General features: G+C 48.5%; 2 protein-coding genes across 3 annotated transcripts in view; one reads left to right on the forward strand and one right to left on the reverse strand.

The window, feature by feature from the left end:
* The window catches only part of MATCAP2 (microtubule associated tyrosine carboxypeptidase 2), a 169,649-nt gene extending 150,749 nt beyond the window's left edge, over positions 1-18,900 (reverse strand). Inside the window, exon 1 of the mRNA XM_063922507.1 lies at positions 18,734-18,900. Coding sequence (XP_063778577.1) covers positions 18,734-18,782 — 49 coding nt within the window. The 5' untranslated portion in view covers positions 18,783-18,900. The remainder of the gene's footprint in view (positions 1-18,733) is intronic.
* The window catches only part of ANLN (anillin, actin binding protein), a 405,458-nt gene continuing 400,684 nt past the window's right edge, over positions 18,444-23,217 (forward strand). The window contains exon 1 of one of the 2 annotated variants that reach the window (XM_063922504.1): positions 18,444-18,711. In XM_063922504.1, coding sequence (XP_063778574.1) covers positions 18,694-18,711 — 18 coding nt within the window. In that variant the 5' untranslated portion in view covers positions 18,444-18,693. The remainder of the gene's footprint in view (positions 18,712-23,217) is intronic. The other variant, XM_063922505.1, reaches the window with a different exon arrangement.

Raw genomic sequence — 23,217 nt, forward strand, 5'->3', positions numbered from 1 at the left:
GGAGTGGGATGTTCCATAGATGAGGGCTATTGCAGCGCTGGGTCTGTGTATGGGTCTGCGTTGTACATTTGCATCCAGCGTCCCTCCTGCGGCTTTTTTTGCCGCTTCTTACCCTGAACGGGGCTGTCACCCACCGCTTCCCCCTGCTGCTTTGCCTTGCCTGTCAGCTTCGGTCTGTGCAGACTTGTGTGCCCGGTCGTCTCTCCGACCAAGGGCGTCGCCGTGTGCTACCACGTCCTGACTCCCTTGCATGGAGCCGAGCGCTGCTACTATTGCGTCCCCTTCTCCTGCTTTATCCCGGCCGGCCCTTTGCTGTTGTCGGGTCCGTCTTTCTACACACCACGCTGTACTGCTACGTAGTATGGAGCTCCGGGAGCTCAATAAAACGGCATATTTCTCTTTGGCCCGACCACCGGAAGTCAGCCGAAAAGAGATTGCTTCAGCAGTGTCATGCCGCGGGGTGAGGCAGAGCCTTTCCTGTCATACTAACGTATATGCCAGAGATTTTACTATATAAAGTATATGAAAAATACAAAGAATATATTATAAATATTTTCTTTGTTCTATTCTAATCATAGCTTTGGAGTAAAAAGTCTATGGCGGGTGAGGCACTCCTACCTTTTCCGCACATCTCTGATCAAAACTCACCAAATTTCCAGCAGTATATACTGCTGCACCTGTGTATAATGCCCACATGGCTCATACATTGTGTGTAAATCTGGCTCTGGTACTACCCAGCGCCTTCTGAGCCATTTACCTCACTGCACGTTCCTGTGCTCAAGGTGAAGGAGGGTGGGGTGTTAGTGAGGAAAGACTGGGAAAGGGGAAAGGAGTGACACAAAGTGGGCTTGATTCAGATGTGGTTGGAGTTTATATCACCGCTGCTTCCTTACGCTGTATGGTTAGTGCCGTGCCCTGCCTGATTTTTAAAGGGCAAAATGTGTCCTCCCCCTTTAACAGTTCCCTACTAAAACAGCCGCCCCCTGCTGCACTGCATGAATAGATGCCGCGCGCACGCACAATATCTATTCACATTACAGGGAGTGCTTGGGGGAAGCCTAGCACCTGTGCAGGTGCTGGACACACCCCCATCAGTGACATCACTGCTGGGACACCCCCCCATTAGTGATGTTGAGGGGGCAGACTGCCCTCCAATAGTGATGCAGGCGGGGCCGCACCCCCTCCTCAGCCTGTTGTGTCCCCTTTTTAAGCACACATGCTTGGCACCTATGCACCCAGCCCTGCACTAATCCTAGGGGGCACACTATATGTTGATGCAGCAGGAGGTGTCTATTACAAGCAATTGCCTCCTGCTGCAGCAGTGATCTGTCCTGCATCCTGGGACACAGCATCGAAGTCACCGTCGGGCGGCTTATGGCCCCTTGGTACCGCTCAAGTCACCGGTCACAGAGAAGATCCCAGATCTCTTCCCACCTGCTAAATATCGGCATCACGTCTCCATTTTCACAAATGGAGGCTGTTGCTGCCCAATTCCCACCCCGAGATGGCAGCAACTATCAATCACTGACAGTCTGCTGCTGCTCTGCGTCCTATGTAGCAGGACCCATCCAGCACATGCCCAAAGTACTGTATATTGGTACCACACCTGAATCAGGCCCAATGTGACCGTGTAGTCGTTCAGTCTCAATGGTCTTGCTACCAGCAATATTACATAATAATCACGTTAAGGGACCCAGACTGTAGCAAATATGGCAGGTCAGTTGATGACACAGGTGATGTCCTTCCAGTTTGCATTAAAGGGTTTGTCCCTAATAATGCTTGTGGTTGGAAGTACAGACCAACTGCACAATGTAATGCATCTTATTCTTAATGCTCGGCTCTATTAGCAGTTTCCTATTATTTTTTAAGAATGCATACATTAATATTTATTGAAGGAGTACTTCAAATACAGTAACATTAAACTTTGAACATGCCCAGGTAAGTGGTCATGACCTATGGTCCTTTGCTATGTACACCAACTTTTTGGGAGCCCTTCTCCAGCACCTCACAGCCACCAGTATTGTATTTTTTTTTTCTTGTACTTATATGGGTGTGCATGAATACTGTATATGCGATGCTGGAATACCATCATTCTTGTGGATGAGCATATGTGAAATTTGCAACTGTTCATTCCTAGGAATCGAATATTGGACTATGGGGGGTAATTCAGACCTGATCGCTGTGCTGCAAATTTTACTGTCCTGCAATCAGATAGTCGCCTCCCTGGGGGAGTGTAAATTTGCCCCATGCAAGTGTGCGATCATATGTGTACACAGTGCAAAAATGTCCCTCAGTCAGCGGACAGCTGCAAATCCGTTCGCAACTCACTCACCACCGAATGGTTTTTCCAGTGTGTGCAGTCTGTGCGCAGCCCAGGACTTACTCCTACAGTGCGATCAGAAGAGGCTGATCGGGACCGGAGCTGAGGTCACACACCCTCCCAGAAAACGTTTGGGAACGCCTGTGTTTTTACGGACACACCCAGTAAACGTTCAATTACCACCCACAAACGGCCTCTTCCTGTCAATCACCTTGCGAACGCCCGTGCGATCGAAATTTTTGCACCATCCTGTCGCTGTTTGGCGACAAGCATGTGCATTGCGGTGCATACGCATGCGCATTCATTCAATAATCAGCCGCTGTGCGAAAATGCACAGCAGCGATCAGGTCTGAATCAGGCCCCATGTTTGAAACATATCATAAATATACAGACTACGATATACAAACAGAATAAAATGTAATCACATAGTGATGTCTCAAGAAAGGTATACAAGCTGTTCATACAATTCTATGGGAGTCTGTTAATTCCAAAGCACATTGTATGGATACATAGTATTCTATTGTTTAATCTGGGATCACTAGAATACTTGTAAGATATTTCACACAATAGCAGGATGTTGTCTTTCAGCTCATTAGAGGCCAGGCCCTCCAGTCACTCATTGTGTAACACAGAACAGTCATCAACACCTCTCTATCACAGGATGTACGGTAGAAACTGCTCTTTTAAAAAATAATGCGACGCCCCTTTCAGACATACAGTAAACCCGGCTTTAATCTGGTTATGGGGCTGGATGTAATGACGCCCAAGTTCAGCGGACGTGCAGGATGCTGATGGAACGCAGACATTTTTTTAAAGGGGCAATCACTTACAAGACAAAACCATACCTTGTAAGCAGAGCCGGCCCTAGCCAATTTGATGCCCTAGGCAAAATTTTGTCTGGTGCCCCCTAGCTCCGCCGCTAGTTCTGCATCTGTACCTGCAACGCTCAGGTAGTGGGGCCCACCGGGGGGTTACCCTGTGGGCCAGTTCATCTCTGCACAATGCCACACAGTAATGACCATAATACATATAATTCCACACAGTAAAGGAACCTTACACATATGCCCCACATTAGTAATGCCCATAATACACATAATGCCACACAGTAATGTACCTTACACATATGCCCCACATTAGTAATGCCCATAATACACATATACTGCCACAGATACTGCCACACTTGCTGGTTATACAAAAAGACCAGTATCAAACATGTAGAAACTGTCCATTCTCTTCACTATTCAGTGTGTTTGCTGGTGTCTGTTACTGCATGCCCTTTACTTTATACTGTGGGAGTGATATGCTCTGCCGTCCAGTCTGATGTGTCCGGAAGTCATGCTGCACTGATGTTTCATATAGAAAAGCACAACGCAACTTACTGACCACGTTACAGTGCTGGGTGGCAGGGGAATTTTACGGCATGGACTGACTAGGAAATAAAGTGTGGGGAGAACATTGCCCATGTTATGTCCCTGCAGACACCTGGGGATTGCACAGGGATAAGGGATACAGGATAACAGGGTCCCCCTCCCCTATGTGCACAAGCAGTATAGGTGATGTCAGGTTTCTGTGAAGCAGTCTTCCAAAATACACATGTGTTATAGAAGCCATCCAGTAATAACCTTATATAGTCAGTGAAAATGTCACAGGTCCAGGAATTGCATTTACTTGGCTTCTGCTGTCTGTCTGAGGTCTCACAAGTCAGGGGCTTTCAAGCATGTCAGAGGAAGTTTAAGGCACAGTGTGCATTTTTTTTTACAAATGTAAACAGCAGTGTATACAAGTACTGATTGAATACATTTGGAAAGTAACAGTTAGTTTGCGGACTGTCCCTCCCAGCATGAGATACTGCAGGGACATGCTTGGATGCCCCTAGACATGCTTGGATGCCTTAGGCAAATGCCTAGCCTGCCTAAAGCTAAGGCCGGCTCTGCTTGTAAGTGATTACCCCATTAAAAAAACGGCCGAATTCGGCCGGCATCCACCATGTCCTGTAAGTGATTGCCCCATTAAAAAAACGTCTGAGTTCGGCCGGCATCCCGCATGGCCACCGAACTCGAGCGCCATTATATCGGACTTGCCTACTTGGCTCCCGTATTTTGCCAGGGTCCCCCGCTGCCCCGCAAACTGAAGTGCAACTCCCGGATTCCCACTGCACGCGCCCCCTTCTCTCTTACCGGAATTAAATGGGGAGGGGCCAGTAGAACAGAGGGACTGAATGCTATATGTGGTCCCGCCCCCAGTAGCACGTCACTCACCATGCTTTTAGACAGCCCGCCTGCACCTGACAGAGGCCTGCAGTTTGGAGGAGTCTGTGCAATCTCCTCCAGTCACCAATCCTCGGCATCCACTCAGAGGTGCCAGCACCACAGTCAGTGACAGGCAGCAGAGCCGCAGTGGTCCTATCATCCAAAAGGTTGAATCGCGGCATTTTGGGGGCGGGCCCTAATAGAATGGTGCCTTGTCCTGGATTAAGCTGATCCCCTGCTTGGTGAGTAGGGAGGTATGTCTGTGTGGGTGTGTGAGTTATATATGTATGTGTGTATGTATGGTGTATTCTGTATTATATATGTGTATGTAATCATACGGACCCCCCCACAAAATAAAACCCTGGATTTGCCACTGGGGTACAAATGTGGGAACCTCTATTACTGCCCCTATTACAAGCTGGTCCCCTGTCAGTGAGTAAGCTCTATTGAACGGCCGATATATGGCTGCCCCGTTGGCCAGTGTGTACCAACAATATGTCTGAGAACACTGTCATTCACAGACATATCACGTAGGCCCTGCAGCACACACGATGACCAATATATCTACAGATATATTGGTATATTGGGGGTCATTCCGAGTTGTTCGCTTGTTATTTTTTTGTCGCAACGGAGCGAATAGTCGCTAATGCGCATGCGCAATGTCCGCAGTGCGACTGCGCCAAGTAAATTTGCTATGCAGTTAGGAATTTTACTCACGGCATTACAAAGTTTTTTCTTCGTTCTGGTGATCGTAATGTGATTGACAGGAAGTGGGTGTTTCTGGGCGGAAACTGGCCGTTTTATGGGAGTGTGTGAAAAAACGCTACCGTTTCTGGGAAAAACGCGGGAGTGGCTGGAGAAACGGAGGAGTGTCTGGGCGAACGCTGGGTGTGTTTGTGATGTCAAACCAGGAACGACAAGCACTGAACTGATCGCAGATGCCGAGTAAGTCTGGAGCTACTCAGAAACTGCTAAGAAGTGTCTATTCGCAATTCTGCTAATCTTTCGTTCGCAATTTTAATATGCTAAGATTCACTCCCAGTAGGCGGCGGCTTAGCGTGTGCAAAGCTGCTAAAAGCAGCTTGCGAGCGAACAACTCGGAATGACCACCATTATTGTGTGTGTACGGGCGGTCAGCCGACTGCCCGTATATATCACATGCTGCAGCAGCTGGATGAAAACTGGGCGGTTTGTGACGTCACTCACTACGGATCGGGCAGTGTGTATGCACAACACACTGCCCGAACCAGCTTTAGATATATCTGCAGATCAATTTATCTGCAGATATATCGAGCAGTGTGTACCCACGATTACTCTATCTCCCCTGCGGCTCCAAATTCCCTGCCTTCCCCATCCGCAGCCCCCAACCCTAGTACCCCACATAGATTCCCCTCTCCTACTCATGATGTCTCCTCACAGCTCCAACCCCTCCCCCCTTCTCCATCCACGGCACCCCCACCCCCTGTCCTTCACCCAGATTCCCCTCTCCTACTTGCTCTCTCTCCTCACAGCTCCAAACCCTCCCACCTTCTCCATCCATGGCACCTCCGCCCCCTGTGCCCCACCCGGATTCCCCTCTCCTGCTCGCTCTCTCTCCTCACAGCTCCAATCCTACCCCCACACACCACACACTGGTTCACCTCTCCTGCACATCCTTAGCCCTCATCCACTGCACCACCGTTGGCCCGCAAATTTACTTGCAGCTCCTGGATTTCGTTAATTGGAAAGGGATGGAAGCTGCGCTCACAGGGATGGGGTGCCAATTGTGCTGCTAAACCTGAAGGCGTCCTACCTCCTTTCGTGGAATAATGGTTGCAAAGGTTAGCGCACTAATTGGTGGATAGGGGTATGTGTTGGGTGTGTGATGGTCTGGGTGAGATTTGTAGATCACGTGGATGTGTGTATTAATGATAATCACTCTTAGCTAATAATTGCCATGTGCTTTTATTTTTGTTTGTAATGTCCAATGCAGTATGAAGGTTGTCCTTAATGGCAGCAACCTCTGATAGTTTAATAATGGTTCCTTTCAGTTGTTTGTCCACCACTTTCAGGTGTGTCCTGCAGACTACCCTTTAATACAGTATACCTTCCTAATGGTATACAGGATGGACCCCAGTTCAGGTAAATGTCAGGTGTACCCTGCGGGTCACCTTTACCATAGGGGTGGTGAGTACCTATGTTCCCTCTGAGCCTGGGTGTTGGATGGTGTTTGTAGTGTATGATCAGTGCGGCGTCCCGCCTGTCATACAGCTTCTGTGTATAGCACTGAGGTGTGGAAGAGTGGGCTGTGTGAACTAACACTTACCGCCGGGGGCAGGTATTGCTGCCTGCCGCCGGTGAGCCGCGTCTCTGCTGTTCCCCCCTCAGGCTGTCAGTCCTCTGTTTCCTCCGTCTCCCTTGGTGTGTGTTCTCCCCAGCGGCAGCCGGTCCCCTCCGTGGTTTCCTCCGTCTCCCTTGCTGCGCGCTCTGCCTAGCGGCAGCTGGTCTCCTCCGTCTCCTCCTCGTCTGTGTCCCGTCCTGTCGCTTCCGGGTTCGCGCGTCACGTTCAGTACCACGTGAGCGCTCTTTTGGTGCAAAGTTCAAATTGCCGTGTTCCCTTCTCCGGCCGGAGAGGGGAATCTGCGAGGCTGTAAATCTGTAAATGAGTGTGATGTTGATTAAGTCCCAACGCGTTTCAGCACGGATGCCTTTGTCTAGGGTTACAAGCATATGTTCCTGTGGCCATTATATCATGCAATCGCTCTGTTGATAGGTCCATTCAGATTGTCTTTGGTTAACACCCTCCACTGTGATTGGATGTGGTAAATCTCCACCTGTCAATCACTTACGTCGTGTCGTCTGTGTTTTAATGAATTTGCTCTTACTTTTAATGCAGATCTCAATTCTAACATTGATTACAATGTCAGTGTTAAATGATGCAGAATTTACCCAGCTATATGCGCCTCTAGGTAGCAGTCTGTGAGTGATTGCATAGTTAAATGGTGATGAATTGCGATATGGGGATGTCACTATATTGTAGTGGATATCAGGGTCAGGTGGACGGTTGATGTGGGTGGTCTGTCCCGTCAGTACGGGGTCGGGGATCGGGGCAAGGTAAATTTTTTTTTTTTTTTTTTTTTTTTGGCCTATGCGAGCCTACAACATGAGGGGGAGGTGGGGGGGGGGGTTGAAAAGGGTGGGGGGGAGGGGGGGGGAAAGGGTGTGTAGGGTGGGTATTTTGCTAGTGACTATGATGTATCTATACCCATAACTGTTAAAGGGCTGCGGCAATGTTGTAGTCTATGTTGAGTCCCCTTGGTGTAAGGGTTTTCAAGTTGTAGATCCATCTGAGTTCCTCCCTATTGATTTTTTTCAAGTAGTCTCCCCCTCGCCAGTTGTTGGTTATCTGTTTTATGGCCAAAAAATGTAGTTTGGACGGGTCCTGCATGTGAGTCTCCTTAAAATGCTGTGAAACACTATGTTTCTCATATCCCTTTTTTATGTTCTGTATGTGCTCAGAGATCCTGATCTTTAGTGTTCTGATGGTGCGTCCCACATATTGGAGTCCGCATGGGCATGTGATAAGGTATATCACCCCTTTTGTGTGACACGTGAGTTCCTCTCTAATCTCATATTTTTGACCGGTAGTGTGCGAGCAAAATCCTGTGGTGTTCTGTGTTGTTCTGGAGTTTGTTGTTCTGCACCCTAAACACGACCCACAGTGGTGGAAACCTCTCCTTCTCTTGGTACCATCTAATGTGGTCTGTAGTGTTCTTGATGGTGGGATGTGATTATGTACTAATTTCTCCCTTAGGTCTGGGGCCTTCCTGTACACTACTTTTGGTTGTGGGGGTAGTATTTTCGCTAGCGTATCATCTTGCATTAAAATGGCCCAGTGTTTCATTATGCTCTGTTTCATCCTACCTGCTCCGGTGTTGTATTGTGTTACGAAGTAAATGTCGTTGTTGTGCTGTTTCTCTCGCCTCTCCTTGTATTTCAATAGATCTTGTCTATCTGTGTCCTCCAATTTCTTGTATGCTTTGTGTACAATCTCCTTGTTATATTTCCTATCTATGAATCTCTGTTTCAGGTCTTGTCCTTGATTATTAAACTATCAGAGGTTGCTGCCATTAAGGACAACCTTCATACTGCATTGGACATTACAAACAAAAATAAAAGCACATGGCAATTATTAGCTAAGAGTGATTATCATTAATACACACATCCACGTGATCTACAAATCTCACCCAGACCATCACACACCCAACACATACCCCTATCCACCAATTAGTGCGCTAACCTTTGCAACCATTACAGCTCCTGGATTTCCACTGTCTGCACCAATCCCCCCCCCCACCTCCTGGGAGGGCGGGACCTGATGGGGAGACATCATGTTGTTTAAAGGCCAGCCACCACCGCAGGGTTGTGAGTAGTGGTGGCTGCCTATCACACTAGCGCTGGCACAATGGTCAAGGCTGTTTCTCAGCAGCAGCAGGAGTGGTAGAAGTGGCCTTTAACCACTTGCCTGGCATGGTCGCATAAGATACGACCATGCCTGCAAGTGCTGTATCTGACCTGGTCGCACAGGATGCGACCAGTCAGATAGAGAGTGTTAGCACTGCCTCCCTGCACTCTCCCCCTGTGTCTGCCGTGCTGCCGATCATTGCTGATCGATCAGCACGGCAGGACCCGCCCTCCAGCGGCTGCAGACAATGGCAGCGCTGGGGAGTGTAAATTAACCCTCCCAAGCCACCCCCAGACCCCTCCCCCCCCTCTATACCTGGAGTGTGTGGAAACCAATTTTCAAAAAAATAAATAAAATAAAAATAAAATATATATATATATATATATATATATTTAACTAAAATCATTTGGGATAGGGTTAAATTCATGTTCTTCACCTAATTCATAAAAAAACTCGACAATTTTGGAGCGGTTTTTGGCAAAATAAATCATCAGTTAAGTGGTTAATGTAAGAACATTAAACTTTGAACTTTAAAGTAGTAGTTACCACCAGGGCAGGAATAATGTCTGCCACATGTGTATGTGTGTCACATATGCTGTATGTGTATAATGATGTAGGTGCAATGTCAGTATGTATCCCTGCTGGTTATGTAGGTGTGATGTCAGTGTGTACCCCTGCTGTGTAACGTAGGTGTGATGTCGGCGCGTAGCCTTGCTGTGTAACGTAGGTGTGATGTTGGTGGGTAGCCCTGATGTGTAACATAGGTGTGAGGTCGGCATGTAGCCCTGCTGTGTAACGTAGGTGTAATGTCGGCATGTAGCCCTGCTGTGTAACGTAGGTGTGATGTTGGCGTGTAGCCCTGCTGTGTAATGTAGATATGTGACCGGCGGTCAGGTGACCCCCTACATCCCGCTCCCTCACAATCCCGACGGTCGGCATGCCAACAAACAGGGACTATTGCCACTCGTGGGTGTCCACGACACCCATAGAGTAGGAATAGAAACTGTGGCGGCCGTAGGTCACCACCGAGCCAGAAGCGTGGCTTGCTACACTTGTCATCCCCCGCCAGGATTCCGCTGCCGGGATCCCGACGTCGGTATGTTGACTGGTGGTCTCCTGACCCCCGGTCACGCATACCACACCCATAATGTAGGTGTGATGTCGGCGGGTTATCCTGCTGTGTAACGTAGGTGTGATGTTGGCGTGTAGCCCTGCTGTGTAACGTAGGTGTGATGTCGGCGTGTAGCCCTGCTGTGTAAAGTAGGTGTGATGTCAGCGTGTAGCCCTGCTGTGTAACGTAGGAGTGATGCCGGCGTGTAGCCCTGCTGTGTAATGTAGGTGTGATGTCAGCCAGTAGCCCTGCTGTGTAATGTAGGTGTGATGTCGGCGTGTAGCCCTGCTGTGTAACATTGGTGTGATGTCGGCGTGTAGCCCTGCTGTGTAACGTAGGTGTGATGTCAGTGTGTAGCCCTGCTGTGTAACGTAGATGTGATGCCGGCGTGTAGCCCTGCTGTGTAATGTAGGTATGATGTTGGCATGTAGCGCTGCTGTGTAACGTAGGTTTGATGTCGGCATGTAGCCCTGCTGTGTAACGTAGGTTTGATGTCGGCGTGTAGTCCTGCTGTGTAACGTAGGTGTGATGTCGGTATGTAGCTCTGCTGTGTAACATAGGTGTGATGTCAGCCAGTAGCCCTGCTGTGTAATGTAGGTGTGATGTCGGCGTGTAGCCCTGCTGTGTTGTAGGTGTGATGTTGGCATGTAGACCTGCTGTGTAACGTAAATGTGATGCCGGCATGTAGCCGTGCTGTGTAATGTAGGTGTGATGTTGGCATGTAGTCCTGCTGTGTAACGTAGGTTTGATGTCGGCATGTAGCCCTGCTGTGTAACGTAGGTTTGATGTCGGCGTGTAGCCCTGCTGTGTAATGTAGGTGTGATGTCAGCCAGTAGCCCTGCTGTGTAATGTAGGTGTGATGTCGGCGTGTAGCTCTGCTGCGTAATGTAGGTGTGATGTTGGCATGTAGTCCTGCTGTGTAATGTAGGTGTGATGTTGGCGTGTAACCCTGCTGTGTAACGCAGGTGTGGTGTCAACGTGTAGCCCTGCTGTGTAACGTAGGTGTGATGTCGGCGTGTAGCCCTGCTGTATAACGTAGCTGTGATGTCAGCGTGTAGCCCTGCTGTGTAACGTAGGTGTGATGCCGGCGTGTAGCCCTTCTGTGTAATGTAGGTGTGATGTCAGCCAGTAGCCCTGCTGTGTAACATAGGTGTGATGTCGGTATGTAGCTCTGCTGTGTAACAAAGGTGTGATGTCGGTATGTAGCTCTGCTGTGTAATGTGATGTCAGCGTGTAGCCCTGCTGTGTAACGTAGGTGTGATGCCGGCGTGTAGCCCTTCTGTGTAATGTAGGTGTGATGTCAGCCAGTAGCCCTGCTGTGTAACATAGGTGTGATGTCGGTATGTAGCCCTGCTGTGTAACATTGGTGTGATGTCGGCATGTAGCCCTGCTGTGTAACGTAGGTGTGACGTCAGCCAGTAGCCCTGCTGTGTAATGTAGGTGTGATGTCGGCGTGTAGCCCTGCTGTGTAATGTAGGTGTGATGTTGGCATGTAGCCCTGCTGTGTAACGTAGGTGTGATGTCAGCGTGTAGTCCTGCTGTGTAACGTAGGTGTGATGTCGGCGTGTAGTCCTGCTGTGTAACGTAGGTGTGATGTCGGCGCGTAGCCCTGCTGTGTAACGTAGGTGTGATGCCGGCGTGTAGCCCTGCTGTGTAATGTAGGTGTGATGTCAGCCAGTAGCCCTGCTGTGTAACATAGGTGTGATGTCGGCGTGTAGCCCTGCTGTAGAACGTAGGTGTGATGTCAGCGTGTAGCCCTGCTGTGTAACGTAGGTGTGATGCCGGCGTGTAGCCCTTCTGTGTAATGTAGGTGTGATGTCAGCCAGTAGCCCTGCTGTGTAACATAGGTGTGATGTAGGTATGTAGCTCTGCTGTGTAACAAAGGTGTGATGTCGGTATGTAGCTCTGCTGTGTAATGTGGGTGTGTTTTCGGTGGGTAGCCCTGCTGTGTAACATTGGTGTGATGTCAGCATTTAGCCCTGCTGTGTAACGTAGGTGTGACGTCAGCCAGTAGCCCTGCTGTGTAATGTAGGTGTGATGTCGGCGTGTAGCCCTGCTGTGTAATGTAGGTGTGATGTTGGCATGTAGCCCTGCTGTGTAACGTAGGTGTGATGTTGGCATGTAACCCTGTTGTGTAACGTAGGTGTGATGTCAGCGTGTAGCCCTGCTGTGTAATGTAGGTGTGATGTCGGCATGTAGCCCTGCTGTGTAACGTAGGTGTGATGTCGGCGGGTTATCCTGCTGTGTAACGTAGGTGTGATGTCAGCGTGTAGTCCTGCTGTGTAACGTAGGTGTGATGTCGGCGTGTAGCCCTGCTGTGTAACGTAGGTGTGATGTCAGCGCGTAGCCCTGCTGTGTAACGTAGGTGTGATGCCGGCGTGTAGCCCTGCTGTGTAATGTAGGTGTGATGTCAGCCAGTAGCCCTGCTGTGTAACATAGGTGTGATGTCGGCGTGTAGCCCTGCTGTAGAACGTAGGTGTGATGTCAGCGTGTAGCCCTGCTGTGTAACGTAGGTGTGATGCCGGCGTGTAGCCCTTCTGTGTAATGTAGGTGTGATGTCAGCCAGTAGCCCTGCTGTGTAACATAGGTGTGATGTAGGTATGTAGCTCTGCTGTGTAACAAAGGTGTGATGTCGGTATGTAGCTCTGCTGTGTAATGTGGGTGTGTGTTCGGTGGGTAGCCCTGCTGTGTAACATTGGTGTGATGTCAGCATTTAGCCCTGCTGTGTAACGTAGGTGTGACGTCAGCCAGTAGCCCTGCTGTGTAATGTAGGTGTGATGTCGGCGTGTAGCCCTGCTGTGTAATGTAGGTGTGATGTTGGCATGTAGCCCTGCTGTGTAACGTAGGTGTGATGTTGGCATGTAACCCTGTTGTGTAACGTAGGTGTGATGTCAGCGTGTAGCCCTGCTGTGTAATGTAGGTGTGATGTCGGCATGTAGCCCTGCTGTGTAACGTAGGTGTGATGTCAGCGTGTAGCCCTGCTGTGTAATGTAGGTGTGATGTCAGCCAGTAGCCCTGCTGTGTAATGTAGGTGTGATGTTGGCGGGTAGCCCTGCTGTGTAACGTAGGTGTGTTGTTGGCATGTAGCCCTGCTGTGTAACATAGGTGTGATGTCGGTATGTATCTCTGCTGTGTAACATAGGTGTGATGTCGGTATGTAGCTCTGCTGTGTAACATAGGTGTGATGTCAGCCAGTAGCCCTGCTGTGTAATGTAGGTGTGATGTTGGTGGGTAGCCCTGCTGTATAACGTAGGTGTGTTGTTGGCATGTAGTCCTGCTGTGTAACATAGGTGTGATGTCGGTATGTAGCTCTGCTGTGTAACATAGGTGTGATGTCGGTATGTAGCTCTGCTGTGTAATGTGGGTGTGTTTTTGCTGGGTAGCTCTGCTGTGTAACATAGGTGTGCTGTCGGTATGTAGCCCTCCTTTGTAATGTAGGTGTGATGTCAGTGTTTAGCCAGTACTGTGCATTGTACTTTAGTTTTCACCTGCCACTGCAGGACACACCCTGTGTGACAATAGATACACCCATAGGTGGAGATAAACACGCGCCTTGGGTAGAATGTGACACGCCCCCTCAGCGGCGTTCCGCAAGGCTCATTAGAGTGCAATCTATAATCTCCCTGAAACTACTTTTCAAAAGTAGGCATGTATGCATTACATCCGGCCCAGACCAGGGACACTGAGCACGTGCTGAACCTGGGGCTTTCTGACAAGGTCCCTGTTCCCACATGGGTGCTGACCTGGGTTATCGCCCTTCACACCGAACCAGGTCTTCAATCTTACAGGGGACACCTGGAGATGATGTAATCTCCAAGTGCTACTGCCTCCAATTAATTTCTTTTAGGCATGACCCGGGTCCTCAAAACCTGGGTCATGCCTTTCACACACAAGCAGGGGCACTGACCGGGTCACAAGTCCCGGGAATAACCCTGGTGGGTTCAGGTTCGCAGACCCAGGGGTAAATTTACTAAGATGGGAGTTCTATTTAAGATGGGATGTTGCCCATAGCAACCAATCAGATTCTACTTCTCATTTATCTAGACCCTTCTAGAAGATAATACCTGGAATCTGATTGGTTGCTATGGGCAACTTCCCATCTTAAATAGAACTCCCATCTTAGTAAATTTACCCCCAAGACTGTCAAACCGGGTCAGACCTTTTCAGGCATAAGCAGGACCAGAGTCAATGCGCGTGCCCCGGAAAAAAAACACCTGTTTTTTGCTTACGGTATGTCTGAACGGGGTATAATTCTGTTTGTACGTGTATACATGAAGATGTCATATGCTGAATTTGACAAATTGCATATATTATTTTGACTAGAGTGTGGGTATGCTCCTGATTCTATTGAATCCATATTAAATACACAGGAAAAGTTGGATCCACAGAAAAACCAGATCAATACTGAGCACACACAAAGCATTCCCGAGCTTGGCCCCCCGAATCGTGCAACCACACTAAACACATGGGAGGGATCGACTCCTTTCAGAGAACCTGTCCCTGCCACCTTTCCTTTATACATCTGCCTGGTGTAATTGCATACTACAATGTGATTCTGGGCACAAATATCACACCCACATTGCATTAAGCATGCAATTATTGATAAATATTTATTTATTACCAGTTATTTATATGGAACACACATATTCCGCAGCGCCTTACAGAGAATACTTGGCCATTCACATCAGTCCTCCCTATTACATGTACACACACATAGATTCACGCTAGGGTTAATTTTGTTGGGATCAAATTTACCTACCAGTGTATTTTTGGATTGTAGGAGGAAACCGGAGTACCCAGGGGAAACCCACGCAAGTACGGAGAGAATATACAAACTCCACACAGTTAGGGCCATTGTGGAAATCGAACCCATGACCTCAGTGCTGTGAGGCAGTAATGCTAACCATTACACCATCCGTACTGCCCTAAATAGACCCCTATATAGCTATGGGATCCGGTCTGAAGGTCGACAATGTTTATGTCGACAGGGATGGAAGGTCGACAGGGTCTCTATGTCGACGTGTGCTAGGTCGACAGGTCAAAAGGTCGACATGAGTTTTTCACATTTAAAAAAAAAACTTTTTCATACTTAATGATCCACGTGGACTACGATTGGAACGGCAATCTGAGCCGAGCGAAGCGAGGCACCTTGCCCGAAGCATGGCGAGCGAAGCGGTGCACTAAGTGGGGTTCCCGGTCAAGAAAACGACACCCAAAAAACCCCATGTCGACCTTTTGACCTGTCGACCTTCTACCCCTACCGACATAGAAACCCTGTCGACCTTCTACCCCTGTCAACCTAGAGACTGTCGACCAATAGTGGTCGACCTAAACATTGTCGACCTAGATACTGTCGATTTGATGATCCACACCCATAGCTATACAGAAAAAGCAGATCTCTACAAACTAAACAAACACAAAAAGCCTGATCTACTCAAAATTCACACAAATCATCTGAATGATCCACATAGAACCACTCGGATCAGGCTAAATTCACACACACACAATGAAATCCACATTAAATGAATACATTTTTGTGCAAACAAGAGATTTGGATTTTTCTGTGTACTACTGTAGTATGCATTTGACTTTTCTTTGGTTCTATGGATCCAGCTTCCTCTATGTATCTGGCTTTTTCTGTATATGTACGCTTTTTTGGGGTATGGATCTGGCTTTTTCTGTATATTTACTAAGGCTAAGTACAGTATGGATCCAACTTTTACCCTCTTCATTTTGACTGTACTTTATCACTGTTCATGTTGTATTGTCAAGGTAATTAATTGTAAAATAATTTGGACTTGGCACTTGCCGCGACCCCACCATGTGGTCTGACCTTTCTCCATAACTATGGAGGCACCTACCCCTGCTCCCACTGCGCATGATGGAGACAGGTTATTATTATAATAGGCATCTATTCAATTACTGTCGGAATTCCGACTTGTCGGAAAACACGTGGATTGGCGGATTAGCATTTTTTACAGCTTTTTGGTCCGTTTTCAACAGTGCTGAATCTACTTTAAAAAAAGTAGGATCGACATTGTAAAAAACGGGCTTAACCTGTCTAAAACGCCAGAGAGGATCCGACACCAATTGAATAGACTCTTAACTTACAATTTTTCCCTTCAAAACCATTCATCACATTGGCCCTCATTCCGAGTTGTTCGCTCGCTAACTGCTTTTAGCAGCATTGCACACGCTAAGCCGCCGCCCTCTGGGAGTGTATCTTAGCATAGCAGAATTGCGAACGAAAGATTAGCAGAATTGCGAATAGAAATTTCTTAGCAGTTTCTGAGTAGCTCGAGACTTACTCAGCCATTGCGATCAGTTCAGTCAGTTTCGTTCCTGGTTTGACGTCACAAACACACCCAGCGTTCGCCCAGACACTCCCCCGTTTCTTCAGACACTCCCGCGTTTTTCCCAGAAACGCCAGCGTTTTTTCGCACACGCCCAGAAAACGGCAAATTTCCGCCCAGAAACACCCACTTACTGTCAATCACAGTACGATCACCAGAACGATGAAAAAACTTCGTTATGCCGTGAGTAAAATACCTAACTTTTGTGTAAAATAACTAAGCGCATGCGCTCTACGAACCTTGCGCATGAGCAGTAAGCGACTAATCGCAATATAGCGAAAATCAGCAATGAGCGAACAACTCGGAATGACCCCCATTGTTTTTACTTTTTTTTTATTTAATATAGTTTAAAAAGTACTGTATTTAAAAAAAATTATATTTAAATATTATATTATGCACTTTTGCAGAATGGATCTCTTTGTCAAAAACTGGGGGACACAGCTGAGTGGCGCGGTCGCATGTTTTCTGACTGCAAGATAAATGGTTAAGGGGGGAATTCAATTGTTTTTATCACGGCACTATTTAATAGGTGCTGTTGTGGAGCAATTCAGTTATGGAGCGTGCGTGCCAATGATGCCATTTCTGTGCTGCTTCCTGAAATGTGCGTTTTATGTTGTGCCCATTAGTTTCGATGGTTTTAGCCACTTTGCATGGCTAAACATGGTGCTTTTTGGCTTATTTGAGCGCCATTATCGCCACCCAAAGAACAACAGCGCTCTATAACGTCACGTGTTGGTCTGCCAAACGTGAGAAGTGATGCTGTCTCCTGCTCATATCATGCCATGCCTGTCACTGATTCTATACACAACGCAGGCAGGGAGTGGGCCGGTGACACGCAGCCTGGGCAGGGACAGTGAGGGAGCAGGCGGTCAGCCACAAACACAAGCCGGCCCTTGGCCGCCTATAACGATAAATTCCGAAAACTGACATTATTTTCTCATTCTGGCCCAGCTGCACTAAGCCTTGAAAGTGATACAAATCACGGTGATAAAATACCAACCAACCAGCTCCTAACTGTCATTTTCTAACCCAGCCTGTGAAATGACTGTTAGAAGCTGATTGGATAGTACTCTAATCACTGTGCAATTTATCACTTTTCAAGGCTTAATACATCTCCCGCTGCCACATTACTATAGTGCATAAATAAACAGCTGCGTATGTGTAGTATCACACACCGGCCTAACACTGCGACTGCTGACTACTAGTGTGCACTGTAAGGAACACAGGGGGTAATTCAGATCTGATCGCTGCTTTGCGTTTTAGCAGTGGGCGATCAGATCCGAACTGCACATGCCTATGCACCGTACTGCACTGATGCGTCGCACGGCTGCAACAGGGATCGCCGGTCAGCGATGGGTTTGTGCAAAGGATCCATTCGCACGGGCGTTCGCAGATTGACAGGAAGGGATCGTTTATGGGTGTCAACTGACCATTTTTAGAGAGTGTCTGAAAAAACACAGGCGTGTCCAAGCGTTTGAAACAGGTCCGAACAGGCTGATGTGATCGCAGCAGCTAAGTCCAGGGCTGCGCAGAGACTGCACGAAATCAGTTTGTACAGCTCTGCTACACATGCGTTTGCACACTTGCGCAGTGAAAATACACTCCCCCTGTAGGCGGCGACTATCTGATCGCAGGGCTGCAAAAATTGCTGCCTAGCGACCAGGTCTGAATTACCCCTACAGATAGGGTGACCAGACTATCCCTTTAACCTGAGACACTCATGAATTACACAGGTTCTGTGGCTGCTTACAACCAGGTGAAATGCAGGCTTGTAATCAGCCAGCCACAGAACCTGTTGTAATTCATGAGTGGCCCAGGTTAAAGGGATAGTCTGGTCACCCTACCCACAGAGAGAACTCATACACATACAGTAACAGCAATATAACACAGAGCACTGCAGTGGCCTGCGTCGTGTGGATCAGTCTCATAAACTCAAGATCTCATCAGCATACACAACGCCCCACACACATCACGTGACGCGGCGCACTCCGTGCTAGAGCGGAAGCTGCCATGACTTCCACTGCCGGCCAATCAGAGTGTCGCGTCGCCGCTCCCAGAGAACCACCCGAGTCATGTGACCGGTGAGGGCGGCACGGCGGGTGAAATTCAAAATTGCTGAGCCGTTTGTGTGCAGTGACTGACTGAGCGCTGCTGTCTGACAGGGAGACACCGAGCTGCCGGGCATCGTACCATAGTGACCGCGGGCACAAAGCGACATGGATCCCTTTACTGAGGTGAGTGCTGTGTAGCTCTTACCTCCTCCATCCTGTAGCCGCTTCGCCCCGCACTGTCGGTCATGGTTCATGTGCTGAGAGCGGAGCCTGCAGGCTGTGTGTGGACAGCCCGCCGGGTGCTATTACTGACTACGGCACTGTGATCTCTGCAGGTCCTCCTCCTACAGTGTCCTGATGCGCATACTGTGTGTGTGATCGACGCTCTCCTGAGCCCATGGTGGGGAGTACAGCTGCGGCTCCTGTGCAAAATGTGTGCTGCACCCTTATGTACTCTGCTGCACAGGGCCGGCACGCTGCGTGTCACACACTGATAGCACCCGGCTGCCTCATTGTGCTCAGCCACTGCCTCGGTAGTATCAGCAGAAGGCTCAGGAGGTCTTGTACAGGCCATTGTATTCCCTGATCCCTGTGTCTGGAATAAAGCCAGATTGTATTTACATAGAATAATATTCTGTAAGATTCCTAATAAACGTTTTCTGTGAGTTTTGTAACATACATGTGTGTGTACAGCAGTGTAGTTCCTTTCTGGCTTGGAGTGTAGTTTGTCTGGTGACTGTCATTGTACTTGGTTTAGTACACTGTTATTGGTCCCTGAGAACTGTATTGCTCAATCTTTGCACAATACAGTAGCATTTGTGTACCTGACAGTGTACCTGTGAAAAGACCTTTCCTGGGACGCAATCAGTATGTGACCCCGGCTGTCATCGGTATCCTGATCTCCGGGATGGTGATTGCATACCCCCGGAACATCTATAAGTAATAATACAGTGAGCAATAGGTTTAGCTTCTTATTGCTGAAACTAGTGCAGATGTATTCAGAATTGGGTTTCAGATACTGTATTGTCATAATTGGATCCCTAATTGCATACAGGGCTCATTTCTTCTGAAACCGGAATTTCCCCATAGCTTTGAAATAGATCTATACAATATTACAAACGTATTCCTTTCTGAGGAATACATGGCTGATCCTCTGTACACAAAGCAAACATTTTTATACTTTTTTTTTTTTTTTTTTTTTTTTAATACAATGCTCAAAAATATTTTATTACTGTAACAATAGTTTTTCGCCACGTTTCCACATATGTCATGTTCCCTTTCACAAATGTGCAAATCAAAATATTTTTTATTGCTGAAATGGCTATAGCCATTTTCTCTTGCGTCCTAGAGGATGCTGGGGACTCAGTAAGGACCATAGGGTATAGACAGGCTCCGCAGGAGATATGGGCACTAAAGAACTTTAGATGGGTGTGCACTGGCTCCTCCCTCTATGCCCCTCCTCCAGACCTCAGTTAGATCCTGTGCCCAGAGGAGATTGGGTGCATTACAGGGGAGCTCTCCTGAGTTTCTCTGATAAATAATTTTGTTAGTTTTTTTATTTTCAGGGAGCACTGCTGGCAACAGGCTCCCTGCATCGTGCGACTGAGGAGAGAGAAGCAGACCTACTTAAGTGATAGGCTCTGCTTCTTAGGCTACTGGACACCATTAGCTCCAGAGGGAGTCGGAACGCAGCTCTCCCCTCGCTGTTCGTCCCGGAGCCGCGCCGCCGTCCTCCTCGCAGAGCCGGAAGATAGAAGCCGGGTGAGTATAAGAAGAAAAGAGACTGCATGGCGGCAGAAAACTTCAGATCTTCACCGAGGTAAGCGCGCAGCGGTAACGCTGCGCGCCATTGCTCCCACACAATACACGCACTGATGGGCGCAGGGGGGGTGCCCTGGGCAGCAATAAAACCTCTATATCTGGCATTATTAGGTTGGACACTGCAGAGGCAGTAATTCTTTGAATCCCCCGCCAGTTTTGAGATACTTTGAGCGGGACGGAAGCCTGCCGCTGGAGGGGGCGGAGCTTGGTCCCTCAGCACTAACCAGTGCCATTTTCTCCACAGAGATCTGCAGAGAAGCTGGCTCCCCGGTCTCTCCCCTGCGAACACTGTGACACAGGGCTGAAAAGAGGAGGGGGGGCACTTGTAAGGCGCAGTGAGTGTATTAACACAGTAATTAATATAAAAGCGCTATTTTCTGGAAGTTTATTTTCCAGTGTCAGTTGGCACTGGGTGTGTGCTGGCATACTCTCTCTGTCTCTCCAAAGGGCCTTATTGGGGAACTGTCTCCTTATAACTATATCCCTGTGTGTGTGTGTGTGGGTGTCGGTACGAGTGTGTCGGCATGTCTGATGTGGAAGGCTCAGCTAAGGAGGAGGTGGAGATGATTGTGGTGTCTGTCGGCAACGCCGATTAATGATTGGATGGACATGTGGAATGTTTTAAATGCAAAAGTGACATTATTACATAAGAGATTGGACAAAGTAGAGTCCAGGGACAAAGCAGGGAGTCAATCCACGGCTTCGGCTGGGTCACCGGGCCCTTCTGGGTCTCAAAAACGTCCCCTATCCCAAATAGCAGACACTGATACCGACACGGACTCTGATTCCAGTGTCGACTACGAAGAAGTGAGGTTACACCCAAGGGTGGTAAAAAGTATTCATTATATGATTGTTGCAATAATAGATGTTTTGCATATCACAGATGACCCCTCGGTCCCTGACACGAGGGTGCGCATGTATAAGGAAAAGAAACCTGAGGTAACTTTTTCCCCATCCCATGAGCTTAACGAGTTATTTGAAAAAGCTTGGGAAACTACAGATAAAAAAACTGCAGATTCCCAAGAGGATTCTTATGGCGTATCCTTTCCCTGCACAGGACAGGGTACGTTGGGAATCCTCACCCAGGGTGGACAAGGCTTTAATACGCCTGTCCAAGAAAGTGGCGCTACCGTCTCCGGACACGGCAGCCCTCAAGGATCCTGCTGATCGCAGACAGGAAACTACTTTAAAGTCTATTTATGCGCATACAGGTGCTTTGTTCAGACCGGCAATAGCATCGGCATGGGTATGTAGCGCAGTTGCAGCTTGGACAGATACCTTGTCAGCTGACCTTGATACCCTAGATAGGGATACCATTTTATTGACAAAGAAGCATATGGAGGTTTTGCCATACAAAGGTGAAGTTTTATTTGGGGAAGGTCTCGCGGACCTGGTTACCACAGCTACCGCGGGTAAATTTGCCTTTTGTTCCCCCGCAGCAAAAGAAAACTCCACAATATCAGATGCAGTCCTTTCGGTCGCATAAGTCCAGAAGAGGTCGGGGCTCATCTTTCCTCGCCAGAGGTAAGGGTAGAGGAAAAAGAGCTTCTGCTCCGGCTAGTTCCCAGGAGCAGAAGTCCTCCCCGGCTTCTACTAAATCCACCGCATGACGCTGGGGCTCCACTGAGGGAGTCCACACCGGTGGGGGCACGTCTTCGACTCTTCAGCCAGGTCTGGGTTCTGTCAGACGTGGATCCTTGGGCGATGGATATTGTATCCCAAGGCTACAAACTGGAATTCGAAGAGGTGCCCCCTCGCCGATTTTTCAAGTCGGCCTTGCCAGCTTCTTCCCCAGAGAGGGAAGTAGTGTTAGCTGCAATTCAAAAGCTGTCTCAACAGCAAGTGATTGTCAAGGTTCCCCTAGTTCAACAGGGGAAAGGGTACTATTCGACCCTGTTCGTGGTCCGAAGCCGGATGGTTCGGTCAGACCCATTTTAAATCTAAAATCCCTAAACCTGTATTTGAAAAAGTTCAAATTCAGGATGGAATCGCTCCGGGCTGTGATCTCCAGTCTGGAAGGGGGGGATTTTATGGTGTCACTCGACATAAAGGATGCATACCTTCATGTCCCCATATATCCTCTTCTTCAGGCTTACCTGAGATTCGCTGTACGGGACTGTCATAACCAGTTTCAGACGTTGCCGTTTGGGCTTTCCACGGCCCCGAGGATTTTCACCAAGGTGATGGCGGAGATGATGGTGCTCCTGCGCAGGCAGGGAGTCACAATTATCCCATACTTGGACGATCTCCTGATAAAAGCAAGATCGAGAGATCCATTGCAGAAGAGCGTGTCGCTCTCCCTGAGAGTACTACAACAACACGGTTGGATTCTCAATCTGCCAAAGTCGCAATTGATTCCAACGACTCGACTGTCATTCCTAGGCATGATTCTGGACACGGAACAGAAGAGGGTTTTTCTCCCGATGGAAAAAGCCCAGGAACTCCAGAACATGGTCAGAGACTTGCTAAAACCAAAAAGAGTGTCTGTTCATCAATGCACTCGAGTTCTGGGGAAAATGGTGGCAGCCTACGAGGCCATCCCCTTCGGCAGGTTTCATGCAAGGACATTTCAGTGGGACCTCCTGGACAAGTGGTCAGGGTCCCATCTACTAATACATCAGAAGATAAGCCTGTCCCCCCCCGGGCCAGGGTGTCTCTCCTGTGGTGGCTGCAAAGTGCTCACCTTCTAGAGGGTCGCAGGTTCGGCATTAAAGATTGGGTTCTGATGACCACGGACGTGAGCCTCCGAGGATGGGGAGCAGTCACACAAGGAAGAAGTTTTCAGGGCCTATGGTCAAGCCAGGAGGCTTGTCTACACATCAACGTACTGGAATTGAGGGCCATATACAATGGCCTACGACAAGCGGA

This window comes from Pseudophryne corroboree, chromosome 5 (assembly GCF_028390025.1).
Source record: "Pseudophryne corroboree isolate aPseCor3 chromosome 5, aPseCor3.hap2, whole genome shotgun sequence".
Classification (NCBI taxonomy): domain Eukaryota; kingdom Metazoa; phylum Chordata; class Amphibia; order Anura; family Myobatrachidae; genus Pseudophryne; species Pseudophryne corroboree.